Source organism: Phacochoerus africanus, chromosome 5 (assembly GCF_016906955.1).
Source record: "Phacochoerus africanus isolate WHEZ1 chromosome 5, ROS_Pafr_v1, whole genome shotgun sequence".
Lineage (NCBI taxonomy): Eukaryota > Metazoa > Chordata > Mammalia > Artiodactyla > Suidae > Phacochoerus > Phacochoerus africanus.
Window position 1 is genome coordinate 64,482,237 of NC_062548.1, and position 16,052 is coordinate 64,498,288.

Consider the following 16,052-nt stretch of genomic DNA (forward strand, 5'->3'; position numbering starts at 1 on the left):
AGATAAAACTGGTATATAATATACCACTTTAAAAATGTATAGTTTGGGGAGTTCCCGTCGTGGCGCAGTGGTTAACGTACCCGACTAGGAACCATGAGGTTGAGGGTTCGGTCCCTGCCCTTGCTCAGTGGGTTAACGATCCGGCGTTGCCGTGAGCTGTGGTGTAGGTTGCAGACGCGGCTTGGATCCTGTGTTGCTGTGGCTCTGGCGTAGGCCGGTGGCTACAGCTCCGATTAGACCCCTAGCCTGGGAACCTCCATATGCCGTGGGAGCGGCCCAAGAAATAGCAAAAAGACAAAAAAAAAAAGTATAGTTCAGGAACAGGGAGTTCCTGTTGTGGCTTAGCAGGTTAATAAACCGACTAGTATTCATGAGGATTTGGATTAGATCCCTGGCCTCATTCAGTGGGTTAAGGATCTGGTATTGCTGTAAGCTGTGGTGCAGATGTGGCTTGGACCTGGCATTGCTGCAGCTATGGTGTAGGTCTCAGTTGAAGCTCAAATTTGACCCCTAGCCTGGGAACTTCCATATGCCATAGGTATAGCACTAATAAGAAAAAAAAAATGTATATATAAAATTTCATGTTAAGTTAGTTGTGTGGGTATATCAGTATGTACTAAAACAAGATTGAAAAAAAACATATACTCGGAGTTCCTGCCGTGGCTCATTGGTTAATGAATCTGATTAGGAACCATGAGGTTGTGGGTTCAATCCCTGGCCTTGTTCAGTGGGTTAAGGATCCGGCATTGCTGTGAGCTGTGGTTTATGTCGCAGACATAGCTCAGATCCTGCGTTGCTGTGGCTCTGGCGTAGGTCAGCGGCTACAGCTCCAATTCAACCGCTAGCCTGGGAACCTCCATGTGCCCTGGGTGCGGCCCTAGAAAAGACAAAAGGACAAAAAAAAAAAAAAAAATATATATATATATATATATATATATATATATACACAAATGTTAAGAAGTCATTTTCTATTTCTGGCATATGAGATTACCGATGATTTTAACAATTTTTTTCTGTGTTTTTCACATTCTCTTCAATGAGAATGAATTGATTTATAATTCATAATAAACACAAACCTATCTAAAGGATATAAAGAAAAAGTATTTCTTGAGTTGAGTCTTTTTTTTTTTTTTAATTTTTTTGTCTTTTTGCTCTTTCTTTGGGCCGCTTCTGCGGCATATGGAGGTTCCCAGGCTAGGGGTCTAATTGGAGCTGTAGCCACCGGCCTACGCCAGAGCCACAGCAACGCGGGATCCAAGCCGCGTCTGCAACGCCAGATCGTTAACCCACTGAGCAAGGGCAGGGACCGAACCCGCAACCTCATGGTTCCTAGTCGGGTACGTTAACCACTGCGCCACGATGGGAACTCCTTGAGGAGCAGGAGCTTGTCAAGTGCACAAGACAAGAGTATAGTTCTTGCAAGTCACTGAGTGTAAGAAGCCCAACAGGGTTGGCAGTCTGGGTGCTGGAGCACAAATGTCAGTCTGGAGAAATGAAGTCACGATGCAGTCAGCTCCCTTACAAATGGCCTTGTGAGTGATGCTGGCTTCCAGTGTCAGCCTGGAGTCCAACATTCCCCAGATTGTGACCAGAGACTACCCTAAATTCAAAGGGTCTTATGGTCAGATAAATTTGGGGAGAAACCTTAAGTTAAAACAAAGTTAAACAGAATTCTTCTCTGGATCTACTAAACAGGATTTTTCATATTTGTTAATATGCAAGTGCACATCCCAAACCCTTTTCTCCTAGAAAGCCATGTCAATGTCTTAGAGAGCATCCTTTGAAAATGCTACTATCAGCAATTGAGACATTTGATTTTAAGTGATGTGAACAGATTGGTCTATGAAATAATCTTGCAGTGAGCAATATATAAAATGGATCAGAAGGAAGAGAGGTGGGCAGGACAGAAGAGACTCCTACAGCAGACCCGCTGAGAGAGGACGAGGTTCCCGAGGAGGGGAGATACAACTAAGGTCAACAGACAGGACTTGCTGATTGGTCTCAAAGAGGAAAGGATCTAGGATGACTCCCAGATTGCTGGCTTGGGCACCGGGATACTGTCTTTCATCGAAGAGGAGATACGAAAGGAGGAGTAAGTTTGGGCAGAAGTCGATCATTTTAATTCATTTTGGTGAGTTGAAAATTTCCACATGACTCTGAGTCTGGAGCTTAGAAGGAAGGGACTGATGGAAATACATACATAAAGTCACCATTCTAGAAGCGGTAGTTAGACCAATTCTCAGACAGGAGCACCCAGGGAGAACATCCAGAAGGTGGGGAGGAGTGAGCCCGTCAGGAACACAACAGTCAAAGGTCAGACAAAAAAAGAGGCTTGAAATATAGGAATGAAATGGAAAAATGTTGGCACAGGAATACAACTAAGAGAAATCAAGGAGGGAGACTATTTCCAGAGTGGGAGCAATAAATAGAATCACATGCAACAGGAGGTCTGTCAAACTGAACAGGAAAAGAACTGAAAAATTTATTAGGAAACCACAATCAACTCAAGCAAGAACAATGTCAGATGTCAAGACTTGGTAAATAATTTTCCTTTAGATCATGCTCTATATGTATATGTATGTATGAATATGTATGTTTATAACAATGAGATGGGAATATATGTTAAGGCTAATGACCAAAATAATAAGAAAAAAATAGGAAATTCATGAGTGACAGTCCTGTTTATACTGCCAGGGGATAATTTTGTGGTTACATGAAAACAAAATGTTATGTGTGATATGGACACATGAACACACCTGGCCTACAACTTCATGTGTAGAAATTAAAAATGTGGGAAGTAGATATGATACATATAATCGATGAAATTCTACTCAGCTACAAAAAAAAAACAAAATAATATCATTTGCAGCAACATAGATGCAACTGGATTCTCATACTAAGTGAAGTAAGTCAGAAAGAGAAAGACAAATGCAATATTATATCACTTATATGTGGAATCTAAAATATGATACAAAGTACCTATCTATAGAACAGAAACAGACTCACAGACACAGAGAACAGACTTGTGGTTGCCAAGGTGAGGGGGAGGGAGCAGGATGGACTGGGAGTTCGGGATTGGTAGATGCAAGCTGTTACATGTAGAATGGATAAGCAATGAGGTCCTGCTGTACAGCACAGGAAACTATATCCAGTCTCTTGGGACAGAACGTGATGGAAGACAACATAAGAAAGGGAACGTACACACACACGCGCACACACACATACAGACTACACTCAATTTTCTATAGATTATGTTCTCTTGGTGGTGTGCCCAACCAAGCCCCTAAACTGCCTCAAGTTGAAGAAAACATGCTAACCTTTCTGATACTTTTTATATAGACATCATGCTGTGCACAGAACAATGATTTCTCTTTTTCTTATGATCATTTTGGAGACATGACGCCAGCGATCCTGCCAATCATTTGACGGCAGAACAGCCTCTTCATTTTCTAAAAAGGTATTTATACCTGGATGTTATAGGAGGTAACACATACCAGAAAGTCTTCCAAAGAAGGCTCAAAGAGCAGTGACTGCACGGTCAAAATCAGTTCTGTGAGGAACATGGGGGTGAGAGACTCATCTTCTTCCTGCTTCTCCATCATGGGGGCCCCCTGAAATGAGCACATTTACAGTGTTACCAAGATATAAGCACCAAGGTGTAAAATAAAAACCCTCTCTGTATTACAAAAGGCACAGACACTTAAGCTTATGCAATTAGTTCATCTTATAATATTGGCATGTCTTTCAAAGAATATTACCATAGACATTAAAGGATAAAGGCAAATATGGAAAGACTGCACAATAGCGTAAAACTTCACTCCTTGTGAAAACACTGTCATCACAGTGCAAAGGCAAAGAGGAAACCAGAAAAATCTATCAGTAATGTATATGGCAGACAGAAGGTTGATAATATTGAAATATAAAGGTACTTGACATATAGTCAATAGAAATATACACTAATAACATGAGTTGATATCAAATGGAAATAAAGAGAAAAATGGGGCATCAGGGGGCATAATCTGACATTTTTTAAAAGGAAATTGATCTGCAGTTGTAACTTATGCCACAGCTGTGGCAACACCAGATCCTTTAACCCACTGTACCAGGCTGGGGATTGAACCCGTGCCTCTGCAACAACCTGAGCTGCAGCAGTCGGATTCTTAACCCACTGCGCCACGGTGGGCATTCCTTACAAGGAAATATTAATCGACCTCTTCCTTCTTCTCTTCCTCAAGATGGTTTATTTAGTAACATTTATCGAGTATTTACTGTGCACCAGCCAGTGTCAGGTATTCACATAAATCCACACCAACTATATGTAATAGGTATCATTATTGCTCCCATAAGAAAAATAGGATCTTGAGAAGGTAAGACATTTCATAGAGGACACACTGTTTCGTAAGTGGCAGCCCAGAATTCACACTCAGGTCTTTCTGACCTTGAGACCTATACTTTTATCCCTGTACTGGGTGGCATTTAAAGGGATATAACTTTTAAAAGCAGTGATATATTAGTTTACATCCATCGGCTTGACAAAGATTAAAATGAATGACAATATATAGTGTGCAGGTAGCCAAAGCTTACTCTCAAACATTGCTAGGAAGGTTGTAAATTGACACAAAATTTTCTGGAAAGTTATGCATCATTTTCAAAAGCCTTAACGAGTAAGCATATTCCTGACCCAACAATTCCACATCAAAGAATCTCTTCTAAGAGGAAAAATCAGAGATGTGTGAAAAAATATATAGACAAGGATGTTCTTTGTAGCATGATTTGGAGTAGTGAGAAAGTGATCGATAATAGCAAATTATGTATAAGATTTATAATACATTTCCATGTGCGAATGTTATGTGGAAGCAACACATATTGACTCAGGAGATTTTTCACAAAACATTGTGCTAAGTGGAAAGACCAGGTGATAAAGCAGCAAGTAAAGCAGGATTCCCCTTTTCTCCTTAGAAGTAGTTCTCCTGGTACAGCAGAGCATGCTTTTCCTTCTGTGTTTTTCAAATTTTCTGCATTTTGCAGACATTACCTTTATAATTAGAAAAATGTGTTACATTCAAAATGTGGGAGTATTTAGTGAAATTAGGCATTGAGAATAGAGGAAGAGAGGACATAATGAAAAAGAGTATTCGGCTAAAATCCAACTTCTGGAGAAAAGGAAAACTATGGCAAAGAGCATCAGGCCTTAAAACTGCATAGCTGGGTTTCCTGGGGGAAGTTGAGATGTGGAGGTAGGAAGCTTGATGAAACAAGGTCAGCATGTTTTGCTATGCTTTTAGATGTCTGGCTTGAAGCTATTATCCAGGATGGAGCCAAGGGAAAGCCTATTGCGACATAAGATTAAATGTTTTCTCTCTTAGCTTTGCTGAAATGCACAGTCAAATTCATACTATTTCATCTCAAACATCTCAATTTAAAAAATTTTTTGTTTTATTTTTATTATAGTTGTGTATACACACACGCATATATATATACACATTTTATATATATACGCATTTCATATATATACGCATTTTATTAGAGTATAGTTGTGTATACACACGCGCATATATATATATATACACACACACACGTATATATATATATACATACACACACACATATATATATATGCACATTCTTTTTCTCATACTCTCTTCCATCATGTTCTCTCCCAAGAGACTGAAAATAGTTCTCTGTGCTGTACAGTAGGACCTCACTGCTTATCCTTTCTGAATGTAATAGTCAAACATCTCAAATTATGCTGTGTTTCTAAGATAAACATCCTCCCAAGAGGTCATCCGCTGAAAGCACAGTGATTTGCATCCATGATTTGCTTCCTCTCACCTCTAAACCATTGTTTATCTCTTTCATTTGTACCACTTTTCCTGCTTCCCTCTGCCACTTCACAACAAAGATGCCTTCTAAATGAAAAGCTTCTTGGGGGTAAGTACTTGCTATGATTTTCATCACTACATAGCCAACACCCAGCACAAGGCTTGATACATAGTAGATACTTAATGAATATTTGTTAAATGAATATAGGAGGAAACTTTAGCAAACGCCCATGAGAGAGACTGCAAACTTCACCATAGTGGATGCTTTCTCTGCCATTAGATGCTTGCTGAGATGCTGATTTTCACTCTGCCATTTCACATGTGTGTAGTAGACGCTGATTATACTGTGAAATCCTCTAAGCACTTCTCCTATTTTTTCCAGCACACAGAAAAGTAGTATAATTCATAGTGCACAATAAGCACCCCTCAAAAAACGCGGACCAATGAATTTTCTTAATTGTGTCTGAATGTACCTTTTTATCAGTGACTTCAGGCTTCTCTTCTGTAATCCATTTCTGAATGACATCTGCTGAAGGTGTTCGTTTTAGCTTGTCAGTGAGATGATTCAAAAGAGAGCTGGCAGAGTTTACTGTTAGGACGTGCATGGTGTTCTCAATTAGATAGTCATTTAGGCGGATAAAGCTTGAAAAGAAAAAAATACAGCTTCACTTTTCTATACTAACTACATGTATTTGAAAGTGACTCTAAAGAATGTATTTACATTTTAAAATATCATAATTTCTCTTTGACTTTCCATTTACATTACAATATCAGATACTTATTGTCCAGAAGGATTGTTCTTAAGACATTCTTCATTTTAAAACACAAACATACACAATAAATAGCATCAAGTTAGCTAGGTATTCTAACCATTCAATAGGATATTTAATGAGCAATATAGTTGTTATGAAGAAAGCACACAGCTCATCTAGCTGAAAGGGCCTTATTTTTTAAGATGCTTTAAAGAAGAAATCAGTAAATATACAACATCTGTGACTTACATTCTAATGGTAATGAAATCTTTGCTATTGAATAAATGCTGTTTGATGGCAATTGCTAACCCAAAGATAAGAATTTTATATTTCCTTGCTTGAAAGCTTAGAATGCAGACTGAGTCAGCGTGGCATTTGGAATAATGTTTTATTTGGCTTAAGTGGAGTCCAGGGGGCCTCTAGTCTCTGATGGGGGCCTCAAGGACTGCTTCGCTGCCTTCTGTTGCAATACAGACGTGATTGTCAGATTATTCACCTATAAACCAGGGCACAATTAAGACTTGTCAAATAGCTGTAAAAAATGGACTAAGTTAGTGAGCACAGAGTAAGAGTCATCAGTGTTTTAAAGTGCTGCACACAACTTTTCAGACAACGTTTGGTGATTTTGCTTGCAAGAGGTGTTTGCAGCGATAAGGTTTTAGGATGATGCAAAATCCAAACCCTGGGACAAAGGCAAGATTCCTGCTGGGCAAGCAGATGGAGGGTCCTGGTAAGGTCCTGGAAAGCAGCCTTTCTTCCCTTGCCTCCTGGTTGCAAACCCGCCTCAGGAAGCAGGTGGAATTTTGTGTGACCACGCAATTGCCTGTATTTCTTTAGGGACAAGATAGGTGGAGTGTGCCCTCCAGTTCCACTTGAGAAAGCCAACCAATCTCTGTGTGCATGGCTTCTCCTTACTGCAGCCTGTCCCATGCTCCCGGCTGGGCTAGAAGAAACCAAGCCTTAGCGATCAAAGAGGAGCTCTTGGCCTTGGAAATAACCTCCATTCTCTTTGGCTGCTTTGCTGGGTGGCAGCTGGAAGGCTGCACTTCTGGAGCCTATGTTCAGGTTACTGTGTCCCCCGAACCCCTTATCAATATTAGAGAATCCTGTGATGAAGGAAACTTGAAATGGATGGATGCTCTGGTTTTTCTTGAAAGAAAGAATAACTATTCACCATGTCAGCCTCATGCAGTGGTGCCTTTTGCTGGCCTGCTCTGTGTATGTCATTTTCTCAGAGTCTCCAGAAGTAGGCAACTCAATGAAACTTCCGCTTTCTGGCCTTTTTAAATGACCTAAGAACAACAGAAGACACAACAACAAGAACTTTTGTGTGAAAATTCCATTTCTTTTAATATGGATTGAGACAAGTAAAATTCAAAAATGGAGTTCCCTGGTGGCCTAGTGGTTAAGGATCCAGTACTGTTACTATGGTGGCTTGGGTCACTGCTGTGGCATGGGTTTGATCCCTGGCCCAGGAATTTCCACATGCCATAGGCATGACCAAAAAGAAACAAACAAAAAACCCCCCCAAGGACAACAACAAACCAAAAATTCAAAAATGACACAATGCTTTGGTTCATGAGATATTTCAAACTTCAGGAAACAGGCCAGTTATGCAAAAGAATTCCACATCAAAGGATTTCAACCCAACAAAACATTCAACATCCTCCTTAGCAGGATCTGATCTCTGTCCCATGCCTGCTCTTTCTAGAAACATCTTCACCCTCCTTATTTGACTTCAGAGTCCCTGCCAGCTGGGGTCAATCCTGAGATCCATCCAGTCCCTTAATTTTAACAAACCTAGTGTCACTACTAGTAGGCTAGATATAAGTTTAAGCAGAGAGGCCCTGAGTCCATTATAAAATGCTTATGCAACAAAGGTTCTGTAACCAGTTTAGAAATACTATTATACACAAGCAGGGATTACATAAGGAAGATGCAGTATTCACTGTTTTCCCCCTCCTCTACAATACACATCAAAGTTATAATCTATCTAGCAAAGTTCGGGAGAACTGAAAAATAGCATTATTATGTTATTATTTAAGCTTAAGAAAAGTGGAATGGGGAGTTCTCATTGTGGCTCAGTGGGTTATGAACCCGACTATTATCCATGAGGACAGAGGTTCGCTCCCTGGCCTCGCTCAATGGGTTAAGTATCTGGTGTTGTGAGCTGTGCTGTAGTGGGCAGATGAGGCTTGGATCCTATATTGCTGTGGCTGTGGTGTAGGCTGGCAGCTGTGGCTTGGATTTGACCCCTAGCCTGGGAACATCTATATGCTGCAAGTGTGGCCAGAAAAAAAGAAACGAAAAGAAAGAAAGAAAAAGAAAAGTGGAAGAATGAAAACGAGTTAATATTTCAGAAAGTCACCACTTTTGATCTACTGACGTTCTTTCAAACCCCTTCCTACCCTCAACGGGTTCGTATACACAGTCATCAGGAACAAATCCAGCAGCACGCAGGGCAACCCGACAAGCCTTCCTGACCACATCCTTTGCTTCATTTCGAAATTCTTCTAGGCGCTCTGTCACCTAGACATTGATGAATATGTAGGTTAACGGTACCAAAGTTTCAATGACAGGAAAAAGATCATGAAACTTACAGACAAAATTCCTCACCTCTTCTAGCCGGATGACTTGTGCAACTTTAAATTCGTGCAGGGTGTAGGTGTGACATTTTTCAATACAACAAAGTCCCATGAAACTCAACTGATAACACAGTTCATTTATTTTAAGAAGAGCTGGTCGTAAATACTGAATGAAAATAGAAATTTATCACGATTTAGTAAAAAGAAAATAAAAAAACCTGCCCCTTAAAAGTACAAAAATACTTGGAAAGCAAGGATGGTAAGTCAGAAAGAAAAAAACAAATACCATATGATATCACTCATATCTGATATCTAATATACAGCACAAATGAGCCTTTCCACAGAAAAAAAATCATGGACTTGGAGAACAGATTGTGGTTGTCCAGGGGGAGAGGAAGGGAGTGGAAGGAACTGGGAGCTTGGGGTTAATGGATGCAAACTATTGCTTTTGGAATGGATTAATAATGAGATCTTTAGATACTTACAACGCAGCATGACAATGGGAGAAAAAATTATGTACACATGTATGTGTAACTGGGTCCCCATGCTGTACAGTGGGAAAAGAAAAGTGTGCTGGGGGAAGTAACAATAAAAAATAAATTAAAAAAATAAAAATTAAAAGTAAAAACTCAAAATATAAAACTGCAAAAAAAAAAAAACCACTGAAAATGCATATTCTGTGAGACAAAAGTGAACCAGGGCAAAACAATAAAGGCAATAAATACTTTCTGGTGTTCAGGTAAGGAAAAAAGGGACAGATTTCTGATTTCTCCAAGGCAAATGGATTATTTTGCCATTATTAACAAAAATTTATTTCTCAATTACATATATAGCATGAATAGCATATCTATAATATAAATTATACAGGTGTGTATGTATGTGTATATGTGCACATAAACCAACGAGTTCTAAAAATTTAAACATAATTATAATAAAAATCAATTGAATCTGAAAAAAAAGTAATTAAGGAAAAAAAAATCTCCATATGTTAATGTCAGTTCTAACTACAAAGTGCATACATTAAAAGGGGACATGTCCGAAATTTTTCTCTGAAAGTATTCTTTGAATTATCAGATTTAATGAGTTTGAATGCCTTTCTTTTCATTTGAATATATGTCTTTTAGCTATGAAACTGAGGGCAAGTAATGGAGGACCGGACAATATCTTAAATTTGATTAGGTTATGCTAATAGCCACTGCAAAATACTTAGTGTTACTTTAGGACTTTACAATGTCCAGTCATGATAAGGGAGGGGCCCAACTATTGATCTAAAAGGCTATAATATGATATATAACAAGGACAAAGTTAACTTTAAAATTTCAGTGGGTAACAAGTTGCTGAAAAGAAAATTCAGTCACTCTCAAGAATCTATCTTGCATTGTGGGCTGGGAGAATGAGTGGAAGTATTTGTGGAATCATTCCACGCAATATCAACCTGATTTTTTTCCATGCTACCATCATAATCAAGTTCTAGGCTGCTGTCTTTGAAGGCACATGTTCCAAGATTATTTCAAGGTTTCAAGGTCATTCACCTTCATTTTTCCTAATGTAATCAAAGGAGAAGCATTATATAGATGTAATATATATAAATTACATCTATATAAATACATACCTATAATTATATGCATATATACACACACACATATAATTATATGCATATATATACGGCTTTAATTTATTTGTAGGTATGTGACACTGGTTTAAATGCTATACACAGCACAATCCTGAGCTTTCCTATGAGTTTCCAAAACAGGACAAATAATAGTCATTTGGACCATCATGAAATAGTGCTTTAATTATGTATTCTAAGTACAAATAAAGGGAAGTTATACTTAGAAGAGTCCTCAATGAAAGGATTTATTTGAGAAAACACCTAGGAAGTCAGAGAGCCCTTAAGACTCATCTCGTGGAGGAATTTTCATGATAAAAGAGAAACAAAAAATATAATACTATAAATCAACTATTCTTCAATTTAAAAAAGAAGCAGAAGTTTAGAGGCTAAATCCATGAAATAAGATGCTAAATAAACTAAAATGAGTACAGGAGTAGGAATGAGAATGTAATAGAAATTGGGCAGTGAAAGCAAGAAAGTCCAGTGTATTCTAGAGAGAAATTCCTTGAGCCAAAAATATGAATTCTATTAGTAAAGGGATAAACAGCTAGGGTGCAGGTGAACTGGTATTAATGGTCTGCCAAAAAGTGAGAGCTTGACAGTGGGAATCTTGGAGAAGAAAAAAATATATAATCTAAGAAATTACTTTGCCTTAATCTAAATATCTGGCTGTCAGCATAAAGGATAGATGTGAAAGCTGTTGTGGATATAACACACTGTAGGTGTTTGTGTTTTTCTCTTTTTCCCCCTCATCATTGTTTCTGTTGTTAGCAAATTTCAGATAGAATTTGGGTTAGGTGATTCATTCTTGGGCTGGTATAACAAGAATGCCCATTGAAGGTGATAAGAATTAGCATTAGTTTAATATCATATAATAACTAAAAATGGAATATAACCTTTAAAAATTGTGAGTCACTATGTTGTACACCTGAGATTTATGTAAAATTATATGCCAACAATACCTCAATAAAAAATTAATTAATTTGCTCAGGATATTTTCCCTGATATAACTCCAATTTTCCTGGTAGTAGAATTCTTCTTTCTTTTGGGAAACTCATTACCCTTTGGTTTTGATAAGGCTGGCCCCTCATTTTCCCCATCACAGGAATGAGGAATAGGCACATATCCAGAACGGGCGTATTAGAGTACTCCTGGCTGTGCGGGGATTCATTCAGGATTGGGCACATGATCAAGCCGAGGCAATCAATCTCCAGAATCTCCAGTAAGAGGTTCTCTCTTTCACTGAAAGAACCAGCTGTAACTAGAGCTGCAACTCAGTTGCTTGCAACTCAGTTGGTACCAAGAGAAATATGGAACTGAAAGATGGAGGGAAAGAGGAAAAAGTAAAGATGACAAAATATCATTTGAATTTCTGAATTCGGCCATCCATAAACATATTTTTACCTCTTGAACTTCCTTATGATAGGAGTTTTGTTTCTTGTTGTTGTTGAAGCTCATTTCAAACTGAGTTTTTGCCAGTTGTATTGAAATGAGTATAATTATTCAGAGGTGGGAAATCATTGTTACTAATCTGGGGGTTGGTCATTGGGTGAGAGTCAAAGAGAAAATTAGAGACTTTGGAGCAAAGTGCAGAAGAGTGGCATTTGCTATACGTCTAAGAAAATCAGGGTCATGCTGAGCTCAGCACAATGTTGGTTGGAATGCAAGAACACTTTGGGTTTACTGATCTCTCCTTCACCATGGCACTGCCTTTAATGTGCCCTAACTTGAGTTGCCAGAACATTTGAGTGATCTGTGAAATGTGGCTCTTAGAGAACCCACTGGAGATGAAGGTCATGGCCCAGCCTGAGGCTCTGGGCTCAAGTGTTCTCATGTACATTTCTGACCCAGTAGAGAAAGGACTATAGCAAAAGGTATATCCTTCATAAGTAGAGAAAGTTTCATAAATCTATGAAATACCAATTCTTCATAGACATTTTCAAAAAACAGAAGAAAAAGAAATATTTCCCACTCAACCTATAAAGCCAGTATTAACCTGATACCCAAACCAGACCAACATATCACAAGGCGGAAAATGTAAATCATCTTCCTTGTGAATATATATGCAAATATCTTCAACCAAACACCAGTAAACCAAATATAGCAATGTGTAAAAAGGCTTATACACCAGGATCAAATGATTTATCTTAAGGATAAAAGGTTGGTTTTATATCTGAAAATCAATCATTGTAATAAATCATACCAATAGAATAAAGGGCAAAAACTGCATGATAATCTCAACAGATATAGAAAAAACCATTTGACAGAATCAGCCTGGCTTTATGATAAAAAGAGTCAACAAACCAGAATAGAAAGCAACTTCTTCATAACATCATTTCTTCACCATACATACATACAGGCTCAATAAAAAAAAAAATCAACTCTATTGCTACATAGAAAATATATTATACAAACACACACACACACCATATATATTTATACATATAACTTCTATATATATTCTATATATATTGAAAATGAAAAATCCAAAATGAAATTGAAGAAAACAATTCCATTTACAAGGGTATCAAAAAGAATAAAATATTTAGGAAGAAATTTAACAAAAGAAATGTAAAAATATATGCTCTGAAAACTACAAAACATTGTTAAAAGAAGTTGAAGAAAACCCAAATAAATGGAAAAGCACTGTATGTACACAGACCAGAAAAATTAATGCTGTTAAAATGGCAATACTTTTTAAATTTATCTACAGATTTAAAACAATCCCTATCAAAATTCCAACTGGTTTCTCTGCAGAAATTGATAAGCTGATCTTAAAATCCACGTGGAAATTCAAGAGGCCCCAGGCGATCACACTTCCTAATTTCAAAATTTACTACAAAACTGCTGTATTCAAAACAGCATGGTACTGACATAAGGATGGATACAGATCGATTAAAAAAACTGAGAGTTCAGAAATCCTCACATTTATAGGCAATTGCTGACAAGGGTGCCAAGACAAAGGGGAAAGAGTTTTTGCAACAAAAGGTGCCGGGCCATGTGAATAGCCACATGTAAAAGAATAAAGGTGAAGCTGACATCATGCCATCAGCAAAAATTACTCAAGATGTATCAAAGACCTAAATGTAAAAGTTAAAGCTGTAAAACTATTAGGAGAAAATATAGGGGAATATCTTCATGACCTGAGATGAAGCGACAGGTTTTTAGATAAAATATCAAAAGTACAAGCAGCAAAAGAAAAAAAAAAAAAGGATAATATGAACATTATCAGAATTAAGAACTTTTGTGCTTCAAAGGAGAGATACCATCAAGAAAGGGAAAAGACAACCTATAAATTGGGAGAAAAGTTTTGCTGATAAGGGACTTGTATCCAGAACACATAAAGAACTCTTATAACTCCATAGTAAAATACAGGTAACTCAACTAAAAATGAGCAAAGTATCTGAACAGATAGTTCTCCAAATAAGATATACAAATGGCCAAAAGGCACACGAAAAGATGTTCACCAACATTAGCCATCAGGGTAATATAAATCAAAACCACAATGAGATATCACTTCACAACCAATAACAATGGCTATAATTAAAAAAGTAGATGTGAGAATATAGAGAAATTGAAGCCCTCATACACTGTTGGTGGTAATGTAAAATTGTGCAGTAGCTTTGGAAAACAGTTTTATAAGTCCTCAAAAGGTGAAAAATAATTACTGAGGATACAGCAATTCCACTCCTAGGTAAGCACCCAAGAGAAGTAAAAATATGTGTATAGATTAAAACGTATATAAATGTTCATTGCATTACTCATAATACCCAAAAAGCAGAAGAACCCAAACATACATCAATGGATGGATAAATAAAACATCTATATCCATACAATGAAATATTATTTGCCAATAAAAAGAAATGCTATGCTACAATGTAGATAGTCCTTGAAAACATTATGCTAAGTAAAAAAAATGTCAGTCACAAAGGACCACATACTGTATGGGTCCATTTATATGAAATATACAAAGTAGGCAAATCAAGAGAGAGATAAAGTAGATTGGTGGTTGTCTAGAGCTGGGATGGGGTTGGGGAGAAATGGTCAGTGATACTAACCACTCTTTTTTGGGGTAGTGGGAATATTCTAAAATAGACTGTGGTGATGGATAAATTCTGTGAAATTTTTTTTGTCTTTTTAGGGTCACACCCACAGCATATGGAGGTTTCCAGGCTAGGGGTCCAGTCAGAGCTATAGCCACGGCCTACGCCAGAGCCACAGCAATGCCAGATCCGAGCCACATCTGCAACCTACACCACAGCTCTCGGCAAACACTGAGGCCAGGGATTACACCCACATCCTCATGGATGCTAGTTGGGTTATTAACTGCTGAGCCATGACAGGAACTCCAATTCTGTGAATATTTTTAAAGCAGTGAAGTGTACACTTAAAATGAATGAATTGGATGGTACATGAATTATGTTTCAATGAAGTCGTTATAAGGAAACGTGGGCACAGATGTCAGTAAGATTGCTTACTAAAAATAATCATAAGAAAAATCCCAAGGATAGCTCCACATTTATCCCTTCAACATGGTCTAAAAGAATCAGTCCCCCAATTAGCTCCTTGTAAATATAAAACTAGTGTTAAGTGTGTGGGTAATGACAACATCTAATAGATATTTAAACCAACACAATGGGTCTTTTAGTTTCATCAGTCTAAGATTAAAACAGATTTCTATTCTGCAAGGGCTACATTAAAGAGAAGATATTACCAAGGCCAAAGCACTATTGGTAGGAATGGCAGGCAGAGAGAATGACAACTTTAGCACATAAAAAAAGAGCACAAGCCTTAAGGATTGATAGAGGTAATTTTAGAGATGAATGCAGACTATATTCCTAGTAGTAAATTTATGAAATGGATAGTGTCCAAGATGTGGTTCATTGATTGATTGATAGATCTTTAATGAAATCAGAGGTCTAGGGGTTCAGTTTGATGTCAAGAAAGATTAGATTATTTCCCCCAACTCAGAGTGCTTGGTGGGATGGTGGACCTGAAGTGGTACTTCTTATCTGTTTTGCACCAGTATCTATGTTAGCCCTATTCCTTTAAAGTTCCTTTATTGTATGACTGATGTCTTGATAATGATCTTTCAGATTATCATATGCAAAGTAAAAAGCAAACTTGAGGCTTCTGATTTGAGAGGGTGGTGACTCAGTGCCACAAAATAGACAGCTGAGGATGCCAAGCCCGACAGTAATGGTGGCTATGGTTCATTTCCAGGGGCCAAGCAGAAAACCCCTACTGCCCTACAGCCAACTAATCTATGACAAAGGAGGCA

General features: G+C 37.8%; 1 protein-coding gene across 1 annotated transcript in view; it reads right to left on the reverse strand.

The window, feature by feature from the left end:
- DNAH6 (dynein axonemal heavy chain 6) overlaps positions 1–16,052 on the reverse strand; it is a 258,349-nt gene that overhangs the window by 208,100 nt on the left and 34,197 nt on the right. The window contains exons 6-10 of the mRNA XM_047781653.1: positions 9,191–9,325; positions 8,983–9,103; positions 7,749–7,866; positions 6,296–6,464; positions 3,495–3,611 (exon numbers count right to left, since the gene is read on the reverse strand). Coding sequence (XP_047637609.1) covers positions 3,495–3,611; positions 6,296–6,464; positions 7,749–7,866; positions 8,983–9,103; positions 9,191–9,325 — 660 coding nt within the window. The remainder of the gene's footprint in view (positions 1–3,494; positions 3,612–6,295; positions 6,465–7,748; positions 7,867–8,982; positions 9,104–9,190; positions 9,326–16,052) is intronic.